At 50.1% G+C, this 27,477-nt stretch overlaps 1 protein-coding gene and 1 long non-coding RNA gene across 2 annotated transcripts in view; one reads left to right on the forward strand and one right to left on the reverse strand.

Annotated features, from left to right (window-relative positions):
* LOC114221843 (uncharacterized) lies at positions 1 to 27,220 on the forward strand. The gene is made up of 3 exons (XR_003611817.2): positions 1 to 1,828; positions 7,272 to 7,383; positions 25,033 to 27,220. It is a non-coding gene; the product is annotated as an uncharacterized LOC114221843 (long non-coding RNA).
* PPP2R2D (protein phosphatase 2 regulatory subunit Bdelta) overlaps positions 87 to 27,477 on the reverse strand; it is a 51,978-nt gene continuing 24,587 nt past the window's right edge. Inside the window, exons 3-10 of the mRNA XM_088019789.1 lie at positions 19,183 to 19,280; positions 15,190 to 15,355; positions 14,683 to 14,795; positions 11,538 to 11,715; positions 8,577 to 8,741; positions 6,246 to 6,415; positions 6,082 to 6,173; positions 87 to 604 (exon numbers count right to left, since the gene is read on the reverse strand). Coding sequence (XP_087875915.1) covers positions 325 to 604; positions 6,082 to 6,173; positions 6,246 to 6,415; positions 8,577 to 8,741; positions 11,538 to 11,715; positions 14,683 to 14,795; positions 15,190 to 15,355; positions 19,183 to 19,280 — 1,262 coding nt within the window. The 3' untranslated portion in view covers positions 87 to 324. The remainder of the gene's footprint in view (positions 605 to 6,081; positions 6,174 to 6,245; positions 6,416 to 8,576; positions 8,742 to 11,537; positions 11,716 to 14,682; positions 14,796 to 15,189; positions 15,356 to 19,182; positions 19,281 to 27,477) is intronic.

Consider the following 27,477-nt stretch of genomic DNA (forward strand, 5'->3'; position numbering starts at 1 on the left):
GCTGCAGAGAGACAGACATTCCATCAGACAACTTTTCTCTTGGGTGTTAACTTTTTGGTCTACAAACTGGAAAGCAAGGCTCAGACTGAAATAAATACATTTATTCTGAGTAATGGCCGTTATTGAGCACTGTCCACCAATGCTGCGCTGAGTGGGTGAGTGGGTCTTCCGCGGAGCAGCAACCTGGCCCGCCTCGCTGCAGGTGGAAGACCGGCCCCTCCAGTCTGTGAAGGGGAGCGGGCAGCACCTTGCTGCTCCTCACCGGGAGGAGGACGCGCCCCTCCTCAGAGAAGACAGCCGGGCTCAGTCCCCGCGCTGGCTTCCTTAGTTGACTTTGTCCTGGAAGATGTACAGGTTGTTGGTGGCGGCCACGGCGATAATGTTCTCTGCCGGGTGCCAGGCCGTGTGCAGGATCTTCTTATTGAAGTCCAGACTGTCCACACTAATCTCGTCCTTCTTTCTCTTACCGCCTGTACACACTTTCCGAGGCTTTAAGCTGGCTCGAGGCTTGCTGTTCTCCCGGGAAGCTTCCAGCGTGACATCCCTCCGCGTATTCCGATCAAACATCCTGAAGAAGTTGTTGTAGGACCCCGTCATGATCGCACTGCTCAAGACAAGAAGAGAGAGTAACGCCTGTCAAGGACAGAGCGCTCCACAGCCCCGCCGCGCGCAGGCCCAGCGCCCTGGACGCCCAGCGCCGGTCACCTTCCCTCACGCCTCCTCTACCTGACAAAGCCATTTCTAGAAATAAGAAACAACAGTAGAACGGTCAGGAGAGACATGCAGTGAAAATTTCCTCCTGAACTGCATATGTGCCATCATGTCAGCAAAAATGTACAATACAGGATAGAAAGGGAAAAAAGGAAGAGCCACACTTTTAATTACGCTTTTTAAGTGATCTCTACACCCAACATGGGGCTCAAACTCATGCCCCGGAGATCAGGAGTCCTGTGCTCTTCTGACTGAGCCCGCCAGGCGCCCCATATTAATGCATTTTTAAAAAGTAAAAAAACCCGGCACGATCCCAGCCCTTGAGTAACTGTGATTTATTTTCAGGTCTTGAACATTTCCAACTCTGTCAATGATTCAAAGTTGGTTTGTGTTCAGTGGACATTAGTCAGACTTCTCCCAGCACAACACACAGTAGCTCAAAGAATACTTTTTAATTCATTTTGATGTCAAAAAGTTCTTTCACAGGAAGCAACAAGAACACAAAGGGGAAAAGTCCTAGACCTCAGTGTGGGTCTCAGACGCTGCCGTCTGCCCACGGTCTCATTTCTCCAGCATTAATTCTAATGGCTTCTGCCGTCTCTACAGTTGAGAACGTTTGTTACACTGGTACAAACTTCTGGTCTTTTTCTACAAAACAGAGAAAAATGGCTCACAGCAAGTGTTGCCATGATTTGGCCCGTGGCCACCGCAGACGAGGAGGTTCAGACCTTGCCCCGTGGACGGGGCGGATCCTGCTGGCGGCACAGCCCGGTCCTGGCAGCTCCCTGCAGTCTCCTCCGAGGAGCCCATGGCCTCCTGTCTCGAGGCACGGCTAGCGGCTGACCTTGACCATGGGCAAATGCCTCACAGTCTGACTAAACTGCACCCAGAAAACAGGATCAACTCAGAAGACTACTCGCAGCTACCCTTATTCCGCTTCTGCTCTCGAATGCCGGGAGCACACAGTGCCAGGGCTGCCCAGCCCAGGGTGCTCTCCGGCTCAGCCTCGTGGGCCAGATGACGTCCATGGAAGGCTGAGCAGGAAGCGTGCCAACGTGCAGCTTCCGCCCATGCTCCTCAAACTTAACTGAACCCGCCACAATTCCTCAGAACACAGGTAAGATTCTTTCAGGAGAATGCTATTTTAATTTATTTTTTAAAGATTTTATTTATTTATTTGATAGAGCACAAGCAGTAGGAGTGGCTGGCCGAGGGAGAAGCAGGCTCCCCGCAGAGCAGGGGGAGCCCGGGATCATGACCTGAGCCGAAGGCAGTCGCCCAACCAACTGAGCCACCCAGGCGCCCAGGAGGATGCTATTTTATTATTGGCACGGATTCCAACTGCTGGTGCCTGGTAAAAACCAAAGCAGACCAACTTCAATACAGACTCATTATTTCTTTAGATTTTAAGATTTTATTCATTCATTTGACAGAGAGAGACACAGCAAGAGAGGGGACACAAGCAGGGGGAGTGGGAGAGGGAGAAGCAGGCTCCCCACTGAGCAGGGAGCCCAATGCGGGGCTTGATCCCAGGACCCTGGGATCATGACCTGAGCCAAAGGCAGACGCTTAATGACTGAGCCCCCCAGGCGCCCCTTCTTTAGATTTCTGACCGCCAAACCCACATGGGAGGTGGGAGGTTGGCGTTCCCACTGCACTGGTCCAGCGACCCAAACCACACAAATGACCACCTTCCCAAGCACGTGGCCAGGTGTCATCCTGTTCCCTGGTGGCAAAGTGGACCCAGGAGCAAGTGGCTATGTCCACTTCTGCTAGGCAACCTGAGCACAGCCAAGTGGTGCCACATGACTGCACGGTCCTGGGCAGAGTGCAGGTCTCCCTCCCCGCCCTCCCCCCGCCGCCCCCCGGCCCCACGTCACACCATCCCTCAACAGGTGCTCCCTGGCAAGAAGGCCGGGGAGTGTTTGCAGAGATGAAAGAACAGGTAAATGTTACTGGAAAGCCTTCGGATGTTCTTGGGGATGGGTAATTGAAGGGCATTTTTCAGTATTTTGGGTATACCAAGAGGCATAAAAAAAATACAGTGACTGTCCATCTACCCATAAGCCACCGCTAGCTCGGTCTAGAAAGACCGGTCTCCCACCCTGGGCCCCTAGCGGGACAGTCCTTCTAGTAGGGGAGGACCATTCCTGTACATGTTTACATCTTGAACAGTTACGCATTCTTAGAAACGCAACCGTCTTGTACGTTCTACATGACACAGAAGTCAGTGAATCATATTCTTCCAACAACAAGCTTTCTTTGCTCTTTATCCTTGTGAGATCATCTACGGTTCTTAGCATTGTAGGTTATGAACAGACAAGTTCCTTGTTCACTCACCCGACAGTGAACACTGAGCTCCTTCAGGGGTTCGCTAGTTCCTGTTTCTGAACATGTTTTCCTGCCTGTATGTGCATGAGGTTCCTGACCCACATGGGTCGCTGCCAGTCTCCAAAGGGCCACGGTCAAGGCCACTGGCCCCCACCCCTCAGCCCGACATCCCCGTGGTTGTGAGAGCTCTGAGAGGGCATCTGGTTGGTCTGACCTGCCGACTCCTACTGAGGACGAGCATTTTTATCCATTTTCTTCCCATTTCTATTAATTCCCATTTATGAGCTGTCACTTTCCTATAGACTAAGAATTTTTTGCATATTCTGGATACTTCTCTCTTTGCCAGTTATATCTGCTCTTGCAGGTTTCATTTTTATTGTTGTATTCCCATATAAAGAAGTTTACCATGTAAACATAGGTGAAGTTCCTACTGTTTTCTTCACCGTCTGGATCGGAGCTTAGTAAGTCCGTAGCGTCCTGCGTGCGGGTGGTGCGCTCCCACAGCTCTGGTCCAGTCTTTACAACACTCAAGAGCTTGTTTACTCTGGCTGAGGGAGAGCTATAACCCGTACCCCCAACACAGACTACCAATTTAGACAAATCACTATCGTTCAGAGTCAACGTTCCTTAGCTTTGCTCGCAGGGCCGGGGCCGGCGATGGCTGCCTGCCTCCCTGAGGTCTCCACACCTGCTTTCTGAGCCTGCGTCCTTGCCCGGAAGCGCACCCTCTAGATCTGTTTTGTGAGCTCCCATCAGGGTGAACTGCTCTCCATCTGAAAGCACCTTTATCGCACACACGTTCTGAATGATCCTCGTCTCCACGCACCCCCCAGGCTGACAGCAGCTCTGCCCCAGCATGCTGAAACAAGCACAGGGCGCTGCGTCGCGCCACCTTCTGTATGTCTGCTATGCTGAGCAGGCCACACTCAGCCTGACCGTCCGTTCTCCAAATAGTAGTGTGTCAGTTTTTCCATGGCTGCTTTTAAGATCTTCTCTTTGCTTCTGGTGCCCCGTGATTTCATTCTGACACAGATGTGGATTCCTGTGCTTCCTGAATCTGTGTGCTCGGTCTTCCGTCAGCTACAGAAAATTCCTGGCCGTGTCACACGTCCTCCTGGGCACGCCTCCACATTTCGCTGTGTGGCCCCCTCCCCCACCCCCCGCCCCGCAGGTTGCTCCTGACCTTTCTCAGGTCCCACCAGCCACTCCGCGCTGCACCCTGGGCACCCCCAGTGTTCTTCAGTTCACTAACCCAAGGTCTCTGTTGCTGCTCTGGATCTCCCACCAAGTCCACAGTGATTTTCAATCACTGTGTTTTTCATTTCTAAAAGTTGATTCTTTTACAAATCTCCTAGGTCATTTTTAGGGGTCTTGTTTATGGTTTCTTCCATTAATCCGAAAATTTTTTCAGCATTCGTATCTTATACTCTGCAACTTATGGTTCCAGTATCTGAATCCTCAGAGGTTAAGTTTTGTTGCTGTTTCTGACTTGTTCACAGTAGCTTGTTCTACAAGTACCTACAGGTACTTGGTTCTTTTTACCTGTATGCTCATGTTTAACGGATTTTAATCTGGGGAAATCCTGAGTCCTGGGTGTAATGGGAGAGCCACACAGCCAGATTTCCAGTGGGTTTGCCAACACTGTGATTCCTGAGTGCTCTCTCCCTGGGGTGAGCATCAGGGCCCTGCAGTGTCCAAGTGCAGGTGTGTGTACCACTCTCTGCAGAAGCTCAGGGTGCACTGGTTGTGACCCCAGCCCCACCGCTCGTGTGGCACTGCCTAGGCCCCTGGTGTTGCTGCTGAGGGACTTGGGAAATGGATGACTGCATAAAGCGCAAACTGCTTTGCAGGGCTGGGAGTCCGGTGCTGCCTCTGCTCCAGGAGACTCCCTTCGCTGCAGCATCCACGAAGCGCAAAGAGGTGGCAGTTGGCATGTCAAGAGGATAAAAGCCCGGATCCGAAACAGTTTGCTCCTCTTGACGCCCAGAGCCCTGACTGCTCTGTAGTACTTAACTCCTCAGTTAGCTTTTCTAGATCATGGAGCCAGTCCAGACACAAACTCTGCATCCTGGGAGGGAGGGCAAGCTGAGAGTTCCACATCTCAGAGAATTTCTATGCTTCCCCTACCCCCTAAGGTGTCAGACACATTTCCCTTGGGACTCCCCACCTGGACGTACTTTTCCATAATCCTCGAGTGTCTCACTGCGCACTGTGTGGACCCAAGGTTGTAAGCACACCAGCCCTCTGCTGTGAAAACCCAGCCAGTGGGGTCCCGGGACCAGATGCCCCCAGGCCAGCTCAGCGACCCAGGTTCCCCGACCTTCTGCTGCCTGCCCCTCTTCACCCTGGCCGTCGGGCTCTCCCCCTCATTATGTGTGCGCACAGTGACCCATGTGCACAGGCCCCCTACCACGCACGTCCCACAGGGAGGCCCCACCTGACTCACCATTCCACTAGGGACGATGCGGGGACAGTCTCTTTCCAGCACCAGAAACGCACTATGCTGTCTAAGATCGAAGACACAGCCCTCAGCAGTACTGCTGTTACTGCCCTCCTCAGAGAATGTGCCCAGAATAAACTACCGAGACACCAGAGCCTCCACTTCCTAGAGGCCACCAGGACTTCACGTCAGCCACCCCACCTGCTATCCAACACAACCACCAGCGAACTCGGAGGGCATTTTCCCCTCTTGTTCCCTCTAGAGGAAATGGCAAACTGGAACATGGCCATTCCACATGCTTAGTGGTAAATCATTACCCCACGTCCTTCCTTCCCGCTCATCTTGGAAATAATACAAAAAATACATATATTTTGAAAATATTTTAAAAGCATTTTAAAAACCACCAAAAGGAACCTTAGTGCCATGTGTACCGTCTGAATACAGATGGGACCTAAGCGAGGGAACAGGTGCTCAGACGCCCTCTCGTCTCCACCTTGAACCTGCTGCTCGGCAGGCAGGCGGCCTGGAGAGCGCAACCCAGCAGCCCCCAAGGCAGCTCCCACGCACCCAGGGCCGGTCCACCATGACACGTGCCCTACCTGTCCGAACCGCTCCAGCAGCACTCAAACTTGTCGAAGATGCAGTCGTTTTCATACAGAGAACAAAGCTTGCTTCGCAGGTACTCGTGGACCTTAATGAAACCACAGGAAGGTTAGAAAGCGTTGTGCACAGGTGTGGCGCCATGCCTGCACGGTGGCCTCACCTGGTGGGTCTCCACGGGCCGGCTCTCCATGTTGAGGTCCCACACCTTCACTGACAGGTAGTCTCGGGTCATCATGTACCGACCGCTGTGACTGAATTTTACGTCGGAGATGGAGGAGATTATTTCTGAGAAGAAGGACCTACTGCTGGGATCTTCAGGCTCTTCAAAAACTGAAAAACACAAAGTTTTCAGCTTCTGTTTAACGTGGGGATGCCTGGGTGGCAGAGCTGGGTTAAGTGATTTCAGCTCAGGTCCTGATCTCAGAGTTGTGGGATCGAGCCCTATGTCAGGCTCTGCGCTCAGCGCACAGTCTGCTTGGGATTCTCTGTCTTCTTTTGCCCCTCCCCCGCTCACTCTCTCTAAAAAAACAAAACGAAACAAAAAACCACGAAAACAAAACAAAGCAAAAAACCTTCACAAAACAACAAACCGAGAGAACAAACCATGTTCAAGTCCCTAGGCCCTCCCTGGGGGCTGCAGACCGCACACCACTCACGCTTCTGATTTTTCTGATCTCAGTATGTTTTCTGGCCTTCAACTTCCGAGCTTAAGAGACTTAGATGAAATGTCCCAGTGCCGGTTACTGCCAAGGGACAACATCAGAAACACAGCCCCCCCCCCCCCCCCCCGCAATCTCACTAAGACTCTGGAGCACCACATCTGTGCCTGAGGCCCCGGACTGGGGCCTGGAAAAGCCCCTCAGGACACTCCCATGTGCCTTTTGGTCAAGAACCCCTGTGCTGACCACAGGTTGCTCCCACACAAACACCTGCGAGTCTGAGCAGCCCAGGCCCTGGCGAGCCACGTGCAGACCTGTCCCGTCCATATCACGGGAAGATGATACGGCGTCACCTGGAAACACCAGATCCAGACTGTTACCTCTAGAATGGTCCCATATACCAAAGCCTGTCAGGAAAAGGGGTCTGTCTCTGCTGTTCAGGAGTGAAGCTCCACATAACAAAACCAAATTACTACTTTTCGAAAGATTCCAGATGCTTCTTTAGCAGACCTTCCTTTCTCCTACAGGTTTTGCTTTCTAAGAAGCTCAACAGCCCTGCACCTGCGATGCAGTAGAGACCTCAGAGGCCCCACCAGACCCCTGATCGCATCATCATGCCCTCAGCTCAGGAAACTTCGAGTGAGTACTTCATTTTAAGCTGCTTTAGCCTTTTTTTTTTTCTTTTTATGTAGAAACCTATGTTTCTTGGTTCTGCATTTGAAGTTAATTTTAAGCAAGCCAGTGGCAATACCAAGCATTTACTCGAAAGTATTTTGCTGACAAAAACTACTTTTGGTATCTAAAATGGTTTACTCAAGAATATTATCTTGAGGGGCGGCTAGCTGGCTCAGTTGGTGGAGCGTGCGACTCGATCTTGGGGTTTTCAGTTCAAGCCCCACGGTGGGTGTAGATTACTAAAAACAACAGCAACAACAAAAGAATATTCTCTTGAAAGACACAGGCCAACGTTATACGAGGCTCATTCTTCCTTGTGGGAGTCCTATAGGAGGAATTCTCTAAGACATAGCTGCAGAAAAATGAGAACAAGGCAAAAAGGTTATTGAGAACTGGTTAGTGCAAACCCTCTAATGCCAGGCACTGCGGGTGCTGCTACACGTCCTACGGGAGACACTCCAGACACAACGATCCATGAATGGATTTCACCAGAGGAGAAAAGTGTCACAGGAAATGAAAATCGAAGGTACTTCCTCGGACAGGCTGGCTTGACCTGTCAACGGACTGTGAGGACCCTTGAGCAGAGTTACCAGTACACAGTCCAGTCCCCACCATGGGACCTAACGCACGACACACACACTTCCAGTTTCCTGTAAGGTCAGGCCTATTCTTTATGGCTAAACATAAAAACAAAACTTTCCTCACCTAGAAGAAACCAAGGCTCAGAGGATTAAAGCGCTAGAGCTTGGCCTGAGGGAACTGCCTCCAAGTCCAGCAAAGCACTGCGAACAGAGCCCATCCTGACAGCTGAGAACCGTCATGGGTGAGATGCGTTCTGGCAGCCTCAGCCGAGGTCCTAATGCACAGAGGTAGAGGCAACAGATGGTTCTCGGCTGGACCCAGCCAGGGAGTCCTCTGACGATGCCCTGGGATTCTGGGTGTGGGAGGAACCCTACGGGCTGCCCCACCATGGCCTCACGGCCCACGTGGTGCCAGCAATGGCCCACCAAAGAGCCACCCAGGGACTCAGGATCAAAAGCCAGTCCTACACTTGCACAGGTCTAGGGAGACCAGAAGAAACGCTAAGTCTCTGGAGAGGGTCTCAAGCCTGGAAACCAGGATCAACAGGAGCCATCCCAGCCCTTCCAGGCACTTACACTTGGAGTGTCTGTCACACAGGGCTGAAGAGCGCATGTCACACAGTCGGACGGTCCCTTTGCTGCTGCTGTACACAAACACGTTGCACTGGTGCGGGTGGAACTCGGCCGCGGTGATCACCTCCGTCAGCTCCTCCATGTTCACAGGCTTGATGTCCACGATGTCTGGAGGCGCACAGTTAAGGCAGAGCGCTTGGCGGGCTTTAGTCCACGTTCAAGCCAACGTCAGGTGTGCGACACCCCGCAGCGAGGGGTGCGAGCAGACATGCACAGCAGGGGCTCCTGGTAAGAGAAGCCGCGTCCCCGCACTGCTCACACCACCGCCGCACGCCTCACCAGGCCTGGGCCCATGCACACGCACACACTGCCTGCACCCTGCCGCGGCCACGAACGTGCCACGGGAGGACGTCCCCAGCAAGATGAGACAAGCTCAATGATGTAAAGAAGAGGAAGCAAGCGGCCACCTGTGCAAAAACCCCATATACCTATATCCATAAGTTACACAAGAGAATTGCCAGATTCCAAGATTCTGCTTTTTCGAGAATCTTTTCTTGATCTGCCATCAAAAGCTTGTTCTAAGCAGTTAGAACAATGTTAACATTATAGCTTGCCAGACAGAGAAACCACGCAACTGAAGAAAACAAAGAAAGAGTAGAATCCGACTTTGGGTCGGGATGGAACAACAGGGTCCAGATGAACCGTTCCACTGAAACAAGCAAGAAACCTGACACCACAGCTCATCGCTGGAGACGAGACAGCAAGGCCGTGGCCCTCAAGGGGCTGGAGGCACCTCGACAGACGGAGCAGCGCCGCCACTCACACTCATACACGGCACAGTCTGCAAAGTTAACCAGGAAGCAAGAAGCCCAAGGTGCGCGGAGGGGATGGCTGTCTGTGTGCAGACGGGCACAGCTGAACGAGGGCAGGCGGCTGAGGCTCTGCGAGAAGCACGACCCGCTGCCAGAGCGCTCAGGGCAGTGCACCAAAGGTACTTCTAAGGTAACAGTATTAATAAATACAAGCACGTATATGAAAGCGTCGTGTTTCATAACCTAGGTCACAAGGAAAGGCATCTAAAACATGATTGCGGGACAAAATTTTGTAAAGGCAACGAAAAGCATGACTGCATACACAAATCATTTATGAATTACAGTTCTCACAAATCATGAAGAAAAAAGATGAGATTCCAACAGGAGAAAAATCACAAAGGACAGTAAAAAAAACTCACACTAATGGACAGTAAATTAACAAAAGATACTTAAACTCACCTATAATCAGAAAAATTAAAAATGGCCTTATTTTGGTTTTACTGATGTGAAAAATTATTTTAAAGAGGGTCCAGAGTTCTGCTAAAAACAAATACTCCGAGGCAGTGGGAGCCCCCACGTCTCAAAGCCTGCACGGAGGCTGGCGTCCTGCGGATTGAGGCTCACAGGTGCGCACAAGGGGCGGCAGCAGAGCGGCTCGGGGCACTGCGTCCACGGCTCTGAGTGTGTACAACCTGTCCTGCAGCTGCAAGCGGGAAAGATGGTTCTAATGCATCAAGAAACGACAAGGCTAGCAGCAGGGGCTTTCTGACGTGCCCCAGGCCCTGTGCTACCAGCTCTGCAGCCACGGGCTCTTGGGTTCCACAGAACCGCAGGTGGCACCCCAGGAGTGCGGGTTTACGGAGGGAGAGAAAGACCTGGGCTGACACAGGGCCGTCATGTAATTAAGGTCTTCGAGCAGAACTCGGGCCCCCGACACCCCCGAGTGCTTGGGGCTTCATGACCACTGTGCAGAGGATGAGCCCCCACTGTTCCTAAACATAAACGCCCTAATACAGACATAAAAACCGCCTACAACGGCTATCTGTGGAGGGTGGGATGGCGGGGGGGGGGCAGGGAGAACCTCCTATGAATTATCTGCATTTTGTTCAAAATGGTCACATACTAATAGAAGAAAGAAGGATTTCAGATACGAGTTTAAGGAGAATAAAGAGAAAGCAGGGAGCATGAGCACGAGCCCCGAAGATGGGAGGTTGTTGCCAAGCTGCACGAGGAGGAGACGCAGCAGGCAGCCGTCCGCACGCGCTGTGCCTCGTGCCTCGGCGCCCAGGAGCACCTCACCGCCTGCAGCTGCGGGCGCCGCACGGATGGCGGAACCGCCGTGCCCTCTTTCCATCAACTAAGTCATCACGTTAAGTAAATAACCACAGCAAGTACAAGGACATCAAATGATAAAAATCCAGTGTGAAATGCTAGAATTTAAAACACCACACACACTTCATTTCATGGATTTTCTTGAGTACAAGGGAGCGCGCACACATGCCTAGTCCCGTCTCGGCTGCAGCCCAGGCGACCCGAGGGCATCTGTCCCACTCTGGCCGGCCCGACATCGCTCCCAAACGTGGGAAATCCTGACTGATGGCCCTCGATGTGCACATAAGACAGGGCTCTCATTTCTGGAGAAATCAACAACTTTTAACATGAGTGAATAACCAGTCGCATGTAGATTTTCACCATAACGGTAACCGCACAGCTGCAGCCTTAAGAGAGATGAATGTTTGAATATTCCTTAACAGCTTGTCTTCTGTAACAGAATTCTCACATGATCAGTCACTCCTCGGGCTGTGTAACTAACCACCACTCTAACCAAAGTCAGTGTCTTCTATTCTAGTATCTACTAGCCAGTTTGTGTTGGGGGCAAGGGACCAGGCAACACTGAACCTCTAGATACACACTATTTAAAATTGTCTCTCATGAACCGGGAGGGCAATGGACTTGAGGTCATTTTCATTTTGTAGAGAACTCTCCCCAAAGGTAGAAAGCAGTTTCCATTCTTAGGGACACGTTAAATCAGAGAACTTAACACCACAGCTACCATGCAGCAAGCTGATATGCAGAAACACACATACACTGAGAACTTCCCTGAAGAACAAACCTATGGAAGATGCCAAGACAGCCATCTGATGAAGGATACTAAAACTTCTGTCTGTGATTTCTAAATGCCATAGATTAATTCTCAGGTCATCTGCAGAAAGATATGTTTCATGATCACTATTTACTGAAATGGAATTTATATGATATGTGTGAGCATTTGCAAAAATTCGTCGTGGACTTGCTTCTACCATAAGATCCATGGGCTTCAATTTTGGAACCTAAAAATGGAAGGAAATAGGAATTCAAAACAAAGATCACCAGAACATAAAATTACAACACTTACAGTAGAAAACAAAAAAGAACACATCTATATTCCCAGCGAGCTAAGAGTTTTGTACAGGGACTACCCCAAATAACCAGTGAGCAGAGCTGTGGAAACAGGCTGCGGACGGGGCCCTGTCCCTCCTTGCGGCAGAGCTGTTCTTGCCGAGGGGCAGGCTACACTGGCACGGAAACAAACCGCCTCCAGGGTACGGGTGCCTCTAATGGTGGGGTTTCACTTTCCTGTCTGTCCTGAAGCCACGGTGAGCATGGGACACAGTCAAGGACCACCCCCTGCCCCTCCTTGCAGCTGCTGCCTTGCAGAGTGACAGTCTGAGCCTCTTCAGTGCCCTGGTCTGCTGCTCAGTGCACATGCCGAGCGCCGCCACGGAGGGGTGCAAGGGCAGGAGAGCGCGTGGGAGGGCCCCCAGAGAGCTGATGAGGTGCCACGCTCCATCTGCTGCTGGCCACGTGGGCTCGTGGGCCTGTGAGAGCTCATGCAGCGGTTCACTTCTCTGGCAGAGACAGCTTCTGGTATGTACAATACGCTTCAGTGAGAGTCTTTTTTTAAAAGGGACACAAAAACCCATCTCTGTGCTGGGCACTGCAGTCAGGGAACAGGACCTCTACACCACCGTGCAGACAGTGGAGTCAGCCCGGCAACAGGTGAGAGCAAGGGCCCGGCCTGAGCACACCTATACAACCACGAGGAGGCAGGGGCGCCATCGTGGGTGATCGCGTCCACACGTGAGAAAGGAGAACAAGAGTCCCCACATCACTGACATCTAGTGGGAAAGAAGGCAGGAGCTTAAAAGCAAGATGAAAAATTAACAGTAGTAACTCTATTACTTTTCCAATTAAGAGCCAAAGGGAACACCTGGAAAGGCTAGGAGGCGAGCTCTCCTACTGACTTCTCTGCCCAAAAGTCTGCAAGAAATGAGCTTGGGGGAATACGCATAAATACTCCCTTCGTTTTCAACCAGCTAGGGGCTGACCCCGTGCTGGCGTTCTCTGGAGCGGTGGTGTCTGTCCTGCAGGGCGCAGGGTAGGCCACCACAGCCCTCCAACGAGTCTCTAAGTGATCAAAACACAGGACAACTCTCAGGCTAGGACAGAAAGGCTCCTCCTGACTAAATCCCTTTTCTGGCACTAAAAATGTAAGAGGAAAACAATTTAAAAAGAGCAATATTTGACTCCTACTCAGGTAAGTTTAGACAAATAGTCCTTTTTTAGCTTTGAGAGAGATAATTAAGAAATCAAATATGGGCCTAAAGTGACAAAGGCCAGTCATTTTATGGCCTGTGACTCTGAAATCACAGTGTGTTCCTAACAGTCGTTTCTTATGAAACGACACCTTGGCCCAGTTAGACCAAGTGTATCTAGGTGACTGTATCAAAGAGCCTCTGAATAAAAGGGACACTGAGCCCACCGAGACCTGTGGCTTTTCCAGCAGGCACGTGAGCGTCTGGTGTGGCGAAGAACGCTGACAACGGGGGCAGTGTGCTCGGCAGGAGGCCGTAAAAGCGGCAGGGGACAGACAGAGACCAGGGCACCCAAAGCCTCCTCCATTCGGCCACACTCGGAGTTTCACATGCAGCTGGAGTGCAAGAGCTACTGTCACTCCCTGTGGTTTATCACTGCCACATGGATGCGGAAGGGCCTGGTGGCAGAGAAACCACCGGTGTTCAGATCAAAACATCCTGGTTCGAATCAGCGTTTTAGAAACTCGCCCTGAGTCAATCACACTGCTTCTCCGTGTCAACCCCCTGGCCATACGGTGACACTTTGGATGCGGAAGTCTATGAAGACACGGACCCACCTGTGCTTCTCCTCGGCAACGCTGCTGTCCCCTGCGCCCTGGGGAGCACTGCCCCCACACCTGGGCTGTGGCGGTCCTGTGCGCCCGCCATCCCAGCACCCCGCATGCACCCAGCACGCAGAGCTTAGGGAACGGAACCGAGACAGACCCCGGGTGCTCTGCGCCTAGCGTCACTATGGCCTCTGCAATGGGGTGTCCTTCCCCGGAGCACCTTACTACTAACCCGCAACATGTTCACCAATGAGGTCTTCACTTGATAAATAATATTCACAAAAGCTTTCAAACCCCGTTAAAAAACAAACCAGCCAACCAACGATTCTCACAGGCACGGGGCAATGGTTTAGGTAACACCTCAGGACTAAGGCCAGTGCTGGTCTTCCCGCTCATGTCTCATGCACGCAGAGTGTCCTGGCGCCCCACCTCCCTTCCCGTATCTCATCTCGTCTCACGCCCCCTCCAGGGTGTGCACCACTGAGCAGTGACCTGACTCAATTTCACAGACGTTACAATGTGAACCAAATCTAGGTATCAGAACTGATGAAGACGGTCATGTCACAGGGTGCCCAGGGATACCAAAAAGGGAGTGAAGAATTAAGATTTAACAATTAGAAAAGGAAGTGATGATACTATGGACTGACAGGCAAGAATTCTGAAAGCTGAGAGTGTGCCTCAGCTAACTGAGGAAATGCCACGAAAGCCCCGGCAGTGCGAGGCTCACCTTGCATCTGCAGTCCATGCGGCTTCATCCCGGGCACCATTCTGAGTCCCACAGGGACCTCACCACCACCAATGTGCTACTTACAACCTCTGTAGTGAAAGGCAGTTGATACACTGAGAAAGACCTGTTGTAGGATTAGACCTGAGTCTTTAGTATCATTAGATTTTCTAAAGTTACTGTGTGACTTCCTGCTTATGTGAAATACGAGGAATCCCAATTCTAACACACATATAAACTGATGACTACAATTACAAACAGCTTCCATGAATCGAAAAGGCAGATGTCACAGCAGTCCTACTCAGCGGTCTTCTCTAAACAGCTGACTTACGCACCGTTCCCGATTAACTAGGAAGAGAACTGGGTAGTTTAAGGAAAGGTAGCGTGTACCCGCAGTGCTGTAATTCGAAATGGGTCTCGAAGCCGTCCATCTTCATCTTTCAAGTTATAACCTTCTGCTCTTTTGTCCCGTTCGCTTATTTTCCATAATTTAATAGTTTTATCTGAAAATAAAAACCTTAGTGTCCATATTAAAAGAAAAACCATATCATGCACCACTATTAGTCGAGTATTGTTAGAAAACTGTGTGGTTCTATGTTGATTGGTAAGCTATGAGACTCTGAAGGTTACTTTCCAGTTACGGATAAACCTGGACATTCTCTTTGCATGGTAAGTAAAGGTGTGGAAGTCTGCGCTGTAGGGCAATACCACATGGGGAGTATGTGTGCATGCTCACTTTTGTATACTTTAAGTTTTCAGCCTACCACCTGCTACCTAGCTAATAATTTACCTTCTCCCCAAAGTTTAAAGCAGAAACTACTTCTAGAATGGGTTAAAGTAAAAAGTAAAGTAAAAACGTGCTACACCCAGCAAATTAAAAAAAAAAAAAGCTCTTACCATTTGTAGAGAGTAGAAAATGCGCAGCATTCTGTTGTGGTAACCACCTAATTTTATTAATTTTTTCCTCAATTTCTAGACTTTTCAAATAGTCAAACTCTGGTTCATGACTTTGAAAGGTACTGTAAACATTATATTCTCCCCTAGAGTGAGGGCGACTTTTGTTCTGCAAGGAAACATGAGCTGGGTTAATGAACAACGCACAGTGCAAAGGAAAATGCAGTGTACTACCAATTTGAATACAAAACGACCACACACATTTTAAAAGTAAAAGAAATCCTGGGTCAAAAATTATCAAACAGAGGACACTCCGAATTAATTTACTTGGAAAAAACCAGTAACAGATGATTTCGCAGACCTTCTCTCCTGCTCCTGGGCGCGCACTCCCGAGCAGGGTCTGCGGGATCAGACTGCTGCCTGCACAGGACGAGGCTCCATCACGTATGTGCGTTTTCCGGAGGGGCTGGTGGGCCCACGGAGGGGGCAGCACCGTGCAGCGTGGCGCTGAGCGGTCTGCGCCGAGCCCTGAAACAGCCCGCCAAGACAACACTCGCACCCCCGCCCCTGGAGGAGGAGGAGGAGGACTGAACGGCACTTAGGCGGTGACCAGCACCAGCAGAGGACCCCTGTGATGGAATTTTTAACACACGTAAAACAATTCTATATGTTAAAGTAAAAGTAGAAAAACACGCTTGGGAAGATGCATGATGTCTTCAAAATAATAACCAACTCTGGGAAGGCAGGCAGCATGAGAAGGTAGATTTGGGAACAAAGCTGGAAGACAAAATAGGGAGAGCACAACGGGCGCCTCATCTACCTGCCGAGGGCTTGCTTTTCTTTTAGGAAAGAGGAAAACCTAGGTGGTGGGTTCGTAAATGTATTTATATTAGTCTCCGAAATCTTCTGTATCCAAAATGACATTTTCTATGAAACAGTAAAAATGTTACATAACTAAAAACCAACGACACCAAGATTTTGTTTAATTCTTGCTATATAATCAGCATCTAAAATCTTACATTTTTATACTTTAGGCTATGTGTCAAGGAAATTGAAAGAAACAGAAGAACATTTACGTCTAGATTTCTTTGTATTTCTGAATTAAGATTACCTATTATGAGAAAACTTCCCCCCAGCTCCCTGAAACTCTCTACCACATGGCTTTTTATGTGGCCACACACTCCTGGAAACCATGGATGGTCCCCAGGATGTAGGACATGGTTTCCACGCCTGACTGTGTTAGGTGCATTAACTCTTTCTTCAGGCCCGCACCCCTCTCTACGAGAAAGCAGAATACACCAGCAGATGGTCTACCTTGCTAATGAGAAAGAAACTGAAATCTTTAAAAAAGAACAATCTGTGGCATCAATGAGTGTTTCAGTGAGAACTATGAGAAAACAGAATATTAACAACTATATGTGGAACCCACCCCACGTACCACCTGCCCTTCCCGGCCACGCTCCCCAAGAACCGCAACAGACGCTCCCCATGCTACAGGCCCGTCTTCCTGTTGTGAACTGCACCAACCCCCACTCCCAACACCTAAAACCTCCATCCAACAGGCTGAGGCCCCGCGTCAGCCTCTGAGGACCCCCAGGCAGTGAGTGGTCTCCACGCTCTGTCCAGGGAGAGGTAAGAACAGATAAGGCGAGAGGAAGGGCCTCGAGGAAGACTTGCTTGCCCATGGCAGCTCGGTCCCGAGGAGAGAGCAGAGCCAGGGCCACCGAGGCTGCCAGCCTGAGGCACTGGCAACAGGATGGGCAAGGACAGGGAGATGGTGGAAAGTGCATTTTGGTTTCAGACACACTGAGTGGTGTCAGAACTACTCAAATCGAGTAATTTGCACGATGAACTGCAGAGCGGAACCACGTCCCAAACTCTGCTCACCTCAGAATGACAATGTTGGGCTTCCCGAAACAGAGGGCTCTGCCGCTAAGAAGAAAAAAAGCGCGAACGTCACGCTGCTAGCTGTGGTCCCTGCCTTGCGTCATGTGCACACCCCAAACTTTCCGATGGCTCCCTCTTGCCCCAAACCCAGCCTGACACCCACGCCACCTTCCGCAGTCCAGCACGGCCCTGCGCTGTCCTCACACCTTGGCCTTCCCACAGGCCTGCGCCCTGGGGCTCCGCAGGGGGGGCAGTGGTTGCTGAACTGAGAGCACTGGAAAAACCCGAGTCCATGGTGAGGGTTATATATGGCAACCACCAAAATACTTTAAAAGCAGATGGAATATGAAGGCTCTTTTTATGTTAACGAAAACATGAAGAAAAAGATGCGGTAAAAAGTTGCCCGGGGTTTATTAAGTTGCAGATGGCCGGGTTTATCAAATTTAAACAATGTCAACAACCCGCCGCTGTATGAATCTGCTGCTTCACATTATTAACCATGATTTAATACATCTTAACTAAACCCTTCATGCTACAGGTTCTCAAAATTGTGACGCCCAACGTATTTTGTAACAAGATGCTCAAGTTTTACTATAATCTATCTCACATTTGAAGCTAGTATTTTTTAGGTTTAAATGAGTCACAAAAATGAGAAAAATTCCATTTTCTATAAGAATATCATTAAAATGGCAAACTTTAAGGAGCTAAAAGTGAACTCTTAAATTTAAGACAGCTATGACTCAGCAATCTGCTAAATAATCCGTCTACTAAAAGTAATAAACATAGTTCTTTTTAAGCAGCGCCATGTAATAATCTACCTCTGGGACAGAATGCAAAATTATAAACCTATCAAATCATCTGTGAAGATCTAGAGACACTAATGACAATATACGTAATATCCACAAAAGAATTCTCACCATCTCAAATCAGAAAAAATAGGATTAAAAAAGTTTTTAAATCTACGTGGACATAATCAAAATTAGAGCGGCAACAGGTATATTTGAACGATGAGATGTTGGCATTCCCTAAATCTCTTCCCACTGACCAACGCAATCCTTCGCTTTGACTGGGGGACCCCAGGGCCCACCCTCCACACATGCCCCCGAGCGCCCCTCTCTGGCCCGGCAGGGCTGATGTTCGCTGCCACGTAGATCTACTGGAAGGGAACAAGGGCCCACTAGATGCCATACCAAAGTTTTACCACAAAAAGAGAGAGACTAGAGAGACTAGAATCCAGAGATGGGAAAGTAACTGCCCACGGACCTGCCTGCACACAGACGAGGGGCCCTGTGTGTGAAGCTGCCCAGGCTGGGCCGCGCCGTGCTTCTTGCCCAAAATACGTGCACAACAGACCAGCCGAGCAACAGGCTGTCTTGCTTCCTTCCTCAGCACTCGTCATGAACTCTAATGAGGCTCCCCAAAAATAAGGGGGAGCTGGCAAGGCCTGGTTCTACCTCCCATTCTCCTCTTATGCATAACTGAAAAAGACAGGTTTCTCTGCCCTTTTCCCTCAAAAGAGGGAGTGACCTACAAAACGGCTCATGAGTGCGAGTCATCTGTGGTGCCCGTTCCGAGGACTCCTTCCTCTCAGCACTGACAGTGGGGCCCTCGGGGGGCATGGAAGAAGCAGGCTGCTCACCTCTGACTGAGGAGGGAGAGAGAATTCATGGCCCCCCAGTACACTCAGACTCTTCCCCAGGGGCCATTCAGAGCACACTGCAGTGCTGGACAACAGGGCTGGGGGCCGGCACCTCCAGGGCTGCTGAAGGGATTCTCACCCACAGCCACTTTAATTAATTACAGGATGAAAGCAGAGAGACGCTGCACTCCACCACCCCACGTCCTCCAACTGGTCCTCACGACAGCCTGTGGGTGGGGCAAGGACTCTCCTCTCCCGAAGAAGGGCACAGGGGACTCCATCGGAGCTCAGTGGGTGGACGTCAGTGGGCAGAAACACAGATCTTCTTGCTCACCCAAGATAAGCAGCTTCTATACGGTTAATGTGACGTAACCGAATCTAAGTGAAGTCAGAGGCTGAGAAAGTGCCTGTGTTTCCCTCCTTCCAAGTGACATGAGAAAAGCTGGCTTTCATTTGGCTTGTGCACTGACCTCTTGTTCCCGCTGAAAAATAACAACTCTGCCGCCCTTGTCTCCCGTTGCAAGAAGATCTCCAGAGTAATTAAATTCAACAGTTGAGATGATGTCAGCTGTCAATAAAATACAGAAGCAATTTACCAGATTATGATTTTGAAAGGAGTCATAATATCAAAGGTCAATAAAAAAGGTTCAAAAGAAAGACAGACACATATAAAACTTTCTCCCTGGATAAAGCAAAATCTTCATGGGAAACTTGTCTTTACCAAGCAGCCAATTCCAGTTCTGGCACCCAGAGCCCAAGAGCACATATGGGCTTATAGGTTTTGCTCAGTGGACTGAATGCTTGGTCCCTAGGGCACCAGGATTTATTTAGACTGCATTGTCTTGATATAAAGATATCGAGTGAAAATTTAGAAAATTAATTTTGAAAAGACAAAAAAACAAAAAAATTGGTCCTAGAAGACTGTTGTCTGATTTTATGATGCATGCCTAATATTAACTTATAAATCTGATTCTTACATGACATTAACAGATATTTTAATATTCTTTGCAATAACTTTTGCTGGCTTCTGTACAAAAAAATATTATACACAGTACAAACTCAATTTCATTGACTAGATACAGCCATTACCATCGATAATGACATCATCACTACCTAGTGAGACACCGCTGTTGGACATCTGAGATTTCTGACACTAAGCACACAAAGATCTTGGCCATCAGCTCACTACGGGTGAAGACCGGAGGATATAAGCAACAAAGCCAACTGCGGGAAAAGTCCTTAGGTGTTCTCAGGCTAAGGTCTCGAGGGAACAGATCGGAATTCATAAAATGGACTCCTGGATCAAGAAAAAGTTTTAGAAAAGACAGTTTTCTCCTGCTCGGGGGCACAGAGTGCGGGCAGAACCAGCACAAGAACGTGGGTTTAGTCCCGCATGGGCTGCTGTCAGCCCGCTCCATCCAGTCCAGGGACTCTTCACCTTCGTCAGCTGCCCAGACAATCTCATCTCTGGCTGCTGGGAGGAGAGGACACAGGTTCAGCACAAACGCACCAGCTGCTGGAGCACCAACACAAAGGGCCTGTCCGACTGGCGGACGGGGGTGCGTGCTCTGCACACACAGGGCCCCACGGAAGCAGGAGTATTTAGACCAGTACTGCTACACAGCTCCTGGAACAGCTTGTCCAATACTCGGAAACAGACCCCAACACTGAAAGTACTTGAAAAACTCCCCTCACCACTCCCGAAACTGCCATAATGTAATACAACTCTTAAAGGTGTGCACATTTTAGTCAAATAGTTGTTAACACAGGACTTCCTGCGATACAAGCTCTCACCTGCACTGTGCACGACTTTTTAATTTTTTAAAGCTTTTGTTTGAGAGAGAGAGAGAGAGAGAGTGAGACAGCAGGAGAAGGGGGAGGGGCAGAGGGAGAAGCAGACTCCCCGCCCAGCAGGGAGCCCAAGGATCATGACCTGAACCCAAGGCAGCCGCGTAACCGACTGAGCCACCCAGGCGTCCCCTGTGTACGACTTAAACACACACTGAATTGTTTTGCCTGGGATGTCTTTCCTTTCCTTTTTTTTTTTTTAAGAAACAAAACCAAAAACACCCCTTCAGTTACAGCTGTGAAAAGGATTAGGCTTCTTGTTAGAAGTGCCACTTTTTAAATTAAATTACTCAAAATAAACCAATTTGTTTAAATGAAATATTCTGTATTGGACTAAATGGGACTACGTCTCTGTCATCCATACCCAGGGGGTGTATGGTATTATATAATTAATGGCATTCTAGCTCTGTCAGTGATTTTTAAACTTAATTAAAAAGGGCCGAATCTTTTAAAAGAGAAACTCCCATGACTACCACTGGTGAGAAATTATTGTCATTAAGTTGCGCAAATATGTATGAATCTAAAATTAGAAAATGTTGTCTGCAGAGCCGAGAAGAGCTCTAAAGTCAAAATAAATATACAAACTAAATACCAACGAAATTTAAATTACCAACATGAGTTTAATGTGATGGCCATTACTTTACAAAACTGGTATCATGCTAGAGCGAAAATATGGTACTGACTGAGGGCACCCAGTGGGGCCTTTACACCTGCCACGGACTGCACAAGGGCTCAGGCACACTGCCCCGGCTGTGTGAGCAGCCAGAGGCCCCTGCGCAGGGCCCATGTCAGCACCTGCTGGCCATGGGCGGCGACACTGTATTTGTGCAGTGGCCACAAGGCTCCCGTGCGCTAGTGCACCGTCCGCGCCGAGGCACTCTGCTGGGAGGGGTCCTTGGGCTGATGCAGAACTTACTTAGTAAATGTCTAAGTCAGATTCTGAAACCATGACACACGCCTGGTAACCCCTAAGAACCCAGCTCAGACTTTCTGTCAAGTGTGGTCCACTGTGGGCACGGGCCTTTCCCTCCCACCACCACGAAGGTGCCGAAGAGAGCTGGAAAGGTGTCCGTCCACAAAGCAACAATGGTGGGCAGGCTTTGCCGCGCAGGTGACGGCAAGGGGCGGAGGCATGGTAGGTGACAGTCTAAGCAGGGGTGATGTCTCAACCTGCCGAGGGCTTCGGCCAGGCTACACACCAGGTGCTGGGCATGGAGATGGCAGAAGGTCAGTTTCCCAAACTGCTGGGTCCCCAAGCTTATCCCCATCCTGCCAGGTGGGAACACACAGTTACTTCCCCTTCCTGTTTCCCAAACGCCAGCTGCCACGAGTGAAGGATTCCCACCATCTCCAGGGCTCCTCTCCGAAATGATAAATCTCCGGAGAAAAGGCCTCAAGATTCAAACACTTGGGGTCCTTAAAGAAATGACCAACCGGGATGCCTGGGTGGCTCAGTCATTAAGCGTCTGCCTTTGGCTCAGGTCATGATCCCAGGGCCCTGGGATCGAGTCTCACATCAGGCTCCTTGCTGAGCAAGGAGCCTACTTCTCCCTCTGCCTGCCTCTCTCTCTCTCTCTCTCTCTCTCTCTGATAAATAAATAAAATCTTAGAAAAAAAAAATATATATAAAAAAAAGAAATGACCAACCACAGGGAAGCCCTCCAGCTGGAAAGCCCACCTGCTCACGGAACTGCCTGCTGGCTCCAAAGTGGCTGCATCTTAGACATGAACCAATCACTCAGGGTCTGCAGACAGGTGAGAGAAAACACCAAAACAAGGAAGTTGGAGGAAAGAGGGACAGTGCATCAACAAAATGTCAAAGAAACAACAATTAATGTCCTCAGGGAGCTAATGCCTGCCAACAGGAATGACCTCAGCAATGTTGGCTGGGCGCCTGCCAGGGGCCTGGTGCTGTTCTAACGGAGCACGGCCCCGTGTGAAGCTAGCAAACCTCCAGCAGCCTAGGAAGCAGGGCTCCTGTCATCCCTGTCTGAGGGAGAAGCAGGCCCTGGGCACGGTACCCAGCTCACCCAGGTGGCAGCCTCCGCCTGTCGTCATGGCACAGGCTGCCAGCCACTTCATCCAGCGGCTTCCTGGAGGGTGGGCTGCAGGCTACCACAGAGACAGGAAAAACGAGGATGTGCGCTCCGAAATTCAAATGGCAGTAATTTCCAAACTCAACACGTCTTCCCAAGGGCAGAACAAAAGACAGAGAGATGGATAAGAGGAGAGGAAAGATGATCAGAGGGTCGGGATAGAAGCTCCGCAAAGACAAGAGAAAGGAAGTGAGGCGGACGTCCGAGGACTAAGATGAGTGTGTCCCAGGGCAGGGGCCTGACCCTGGAGCAGACCCTCTCCTACAGCGCCTCCCTAAGAGAACTCCAACACCGAGGATAAAGGGAGGTTCTAAAACTTCCCAGAGAAAACAAACAGGTCATATACCAAAGGAATCAGATGGCAACAGACAGGACGCTGGAAAACGGTGGCTGGGATACCTACCATCCTCAAAATTCCGAGAACAAATAATTTTCAACCCCTAATTCTATACCTAGCCAAATTTTCAATCGCGTTTAAAAGGGACAATAAAGATATTTTCAAACGTGCAAAAAAAAAAAAAAAAAAAGGCACAAACCACACAACCAAAACCCCGTTCTCAGCAAACCACCTTAAGGTGCAATTTGGCAAAATGAGAATAAACCAAGGCAAAGGAAGATGGGGGACCTGACATGCCAACGCTGGTGAAGACAGGACAGGAGCCAATGGCTCTGGAACAGCAGTCGCGGCTGGGGGACGTCGTCGGGGGACGGGGGGCCAGAGGGACGGTGCCCACTGTGTCTGGGGCCCGCAGGGCGAGGCATGTAGCACGGCTGCCGCAGTGTCTCTTCACACGCACCAGACAGAGAACCAAGCATGTGGAGCCACTGGGCAATCGTTAGCTCTGGGGAAAATGAAATTTGTATGAAAAAGAAAATGTATACTTCAGTTCAGTAACGAACCGTCAGCACAGTGCAGAGGGAACTGAGACTCCTGACAGAATCCTCTCAACTCTTTCTTTCCTTTCCTGTTCTTTTTTTTTTTTTTTCCGGGGGGGGGGGTGCATGTGGGTGGAAGGTGATGTTAGCAAAAAAAGCTAAATCATCAGTTACCATAACGGGAAGTCAGTACTTACTGTTCAAAATAAAACCAGGAAATCGGAAGTTAGCAGCATAAGACATTACTCAGGGGCTGCTGAGGATGCTTCATGGCTGGGAGGGGGCAGGTGATAAGAGGCGCTGGATCTAAGAGGGCGTACTGCACGCAACATAAGGAAGCAGGAACAAGACATGGGGGGGGAGGGGGCCCGGAGGGAAAACGTCGTCAACAAGGCATTAAAAGATGGAGAACATAAAGTCACGTTCACATGCCCACGGCATAGCACAGCTGAAGGGGGCTGATGACACAGGAGAGTTGGGTTAGCGGCCAGGTGGGTGCAGGGGCACCTGCACTGGGGGGTGTGTGTTGGGGGGTGGCCAGGGAGTGCACGGCACAGGAGAGCCATGAGTGGACCTGGGCGTGACAAGTGGTCTCATCAGACGGCAGCTCTTCTTTCTAGGGGGCAGGAGAGAAGATTCATCTGCTCAGAGCACAGGTGATGTTGGGGGTGAGTGAAGGAAGTGTTCTTGGAACAGGAGGGAACCACACCAGAGAAATGCAGGGTTGTGTCACGGTATCACTGCCCATGTGAGATTTGAGGGCAGCAGCTTATTTTTTTAAAATTCGGCAAACACACTGAGTGACTACCGTAGGCCGGGCAGTGCCCTGGGTGCTGGGGACCCAGAGCTCCCGGGGACCGACATCTCTGTGAACGGAGTAACTTTAAACGACCCCTTCAGTGGAGCTTCTGGAGTTGCTCGGCAGGCAGATGGGGAGTGGGGTTCTGCCAGGAGGACAGGGGCTCCGAGAGACAAGGAGGTCAAGAGTGAGCGAGGAGTGATACAGTGTCGCGCCCTGGGGTCCAGCCGAAGGGATGGGGAGACACAGCTCCAGCAGCAGATTCGGGTGTGTGCTGAGTACACAGGAGTTGGCTGTATCAGTCTTGTACTTTCCCAAACTTTTAAGCTTTTCAAAACTAACACGCAAGTGTGAAAATTTCATTTCCTCTACTTCACCACCCTACATCCGACAGGACCATCATGTCAGGCTGAATTCCTGGGACAGCCTCCCGAGTGGCCCGCTCCGTGTCCTGCGCTGCCCATCAGAGTTCTAGCTGCACAAAGCAGAGGAACATTCTTGAAGGCTCGAATCACATCACCACCCTGTCTAAGGCCCTATCAATACCCAACTATCACAGCTCATCTGTTTACCAAATAAGTAACACATGGGATCGGAACTTACCACCTAAATTGCTGAGTCATTGTCAAAACAAAATGAAACCAACAATGAGGAGGGAGATGCAGTCACCAGCCATTTAATTTTTTCTCTCCTCTCTCCAGGTAGCTCAAGCTGTGGAGGCTAATTTAAATGCCACCTTCTGGCCAGGGACCTGTCTGTTCCTGGTAAGGAAGCTCCGTGGACCCCAACAGCACTGGCAGGACGTGGGGGAGACCCAGACTTGTGCACACGCTCCTCCTGAGACCACTGTCCCCTTCCTGACCTTCTCCCCTCACTGCCGGGACCTCGTGAAAACCAGTCTCAAGAAGGGCTCATGATGAAAGCCAATCACCTACTTCCCCTTAAAGTCTCATCAGAACGGATCCCCGGCCAGTAAGGGTCTCAAGTGGTGTGAGTGAAAACCACCACACGTCCGCCAGCCCGATGGGGAACAGCCTCACACACCGCTTGTGGCGGGGGGGGAACTGCACCAGCACTTGGACGGGCCATGCCCGCCAAAGCTCAGCAGCCACACGTTCCATGACCCAGAAACCCCACTGCAGACACAGGCCACCAGCCACACGGGCGCTCGGTCAGTGCGACGGCACTTGGCGGCGGCGCATTCACAGAAGAAACCACTCGTGTGCCCACCAACAGGAGAAAGATGCTCCCATGGTGGAGCATTCACAGGGTGACACCACCCAGCCATGGAAGCGGATTTCAGCTATACCCCGACCAAATGGATTAATCTCACCAAGAAAATACTGAGGAGCACTTACAGTGGGATCCCCTTTATATCAAGTCCAAAAGCAGGGGGATCTAATCCAGTGTGAATACTTCCAAGGGGAGGAGGGCCCTGGGGAATGTGCACCCCATGCTTGCGTGTCTTCTGTCAGCAGCGCGCCGCGCCTCCCCCACATCCTGTTTACTGAGGTCTACCTTGTCCCGGATTCCCATCCCCACCGGGTCCTGGGCTTCCCCGAGTCTGACTCAAGGGCCCGCCCTCCCCAGCCCTGGCCTCCAAGCCCGGAGCTGCCCCGAAGCCTTCTCAGACGGCTGTGCTCTGCTCGCGCTCCCCGGCCTCCACGGCCTTTGGCGGCGCCCCCAGACCCCCGGGCAACCATCTCTGCACACCTCGTCCTCTGCCCACGCTTCCTGTGCGCCAGCCCCCGCCGCACTCTGCTAGAGATTCTGCCTATTTCGCTCAAACCAGAAGCGCCCAGAACAGATCCTCCGCACAGTCGCGCCACCAGGAGGCCCCGTCCCACCTAGACCCCTCGAGGACTCTGCTCCAAAGACAACCTTCCCGCTCTCTGCGGCACCATCCTTTTTCTCCCCTCTACAGATGAGTCCTAATTTCACACAGAAATACTGTAATCGCTTATCTTAAAAAAAAAAAAAAAAGCTGATCTCCACTTCATCCTCTTAACGCAGAGCTGGACAGTGCTCTGTCCTCACGGTCTCTGCCTCCTCTCTTCCCACTCCTTCTGGAGCTCACTCTAAGGAGCGTCTGCCTCCACCACTGGGCAAGGTCACTTGCTTCAACACACCCAGGTCCTTTCCCACCATGGCCAGACCCATTCTCTCCTCTGTCCGTGAACGTGTAAGACATGTATCAAGGGCACTGGCCACACCATTTACCTCATGCTCCGCAGCATGCCAGAGTGCATGCATATCTACTGTAGGAGCTCCAACAGTAACACAGATAATTAATCCAGTGACAAGAGGCTTTGGGAAAATCACACTCAAAAAAACTTAAGATGCTTTACTATATATTCAGACTTAGAAGTACTATCTACTCTCCCAGGACAAAAAGTCTAATGAGCATGTCAGATAAATCAGAGAATTTCCGCTTCTTATGGTGAAAAACATTACACATTTATATAAAAAAGTGGAAAATTTTCTACTAACAGACACAAATAAATAAATATGCATGTGTATAGCACTTCTAACTGTCTTTTTAAAGCAGATCACCAAAGGCAAAAGTTCTCTTTCAGAAACCAGACATGAACTGATAGAAGTGAATTATAAGCCTCCACCAAACATAAAAAAATGGAAAACCACCTGTAAGAAATATACTAAGGTTCTAAACTAGAGACACTATAATCTTAAAAGCACTCGAAATTGAGTTTCTCCAAATTAGGAGTGGGCTGTATAAAATGTGACAAAGCAGGGCACCTGGGTGGCTCAGTCGGTTAAGCGTCTGCCTTCAGCTCAGGTCATGATCTCAGGGTCCTGGGATCGAGTCCTGCGTCGGGCTCCCTGCTCAGCGGGGAGTCTGCTTCTCCCTCTCCCTCTGGACTCTCCCTCTCTCTCTCAAATTAATAAATAAAATCTTTAAAAAAAATGTGACAAAGCAGAAAAATCTGAACATTGTTTTCTAGTCAATCACTAAAAAAAAAAAAAGTTTGTGGCAAATTATCTAAATAAACTGGAAAAGTCAGAAGGGAGAACTGAAAGTCATTTTCTCTGCTCTAGAATAAACAGTATTTTAATAAAAGGAAGAGTGAACTGTATCTTAGGAATACAAAAATAGTTTAAGATCTGAAAATGAACCAACATAATAA

This window comes from Eumetopias jubatus, unplaced genomic scaffold (assembly GCF_037043125.1).
Source record: "Eumetopias jubatus isolate StellerSeaLion01/CBP00866 unplaced genomic scaffold, mEumJub1_p1.0 scaffold_17, whole genome shotgun sequence".
Taxonomy (NCBI): Eukaryota; Metazoa; Chordata; class Mammalia; order Carnivora; family Otariidae; genus Eumetopias; species Eumetopias jubatus.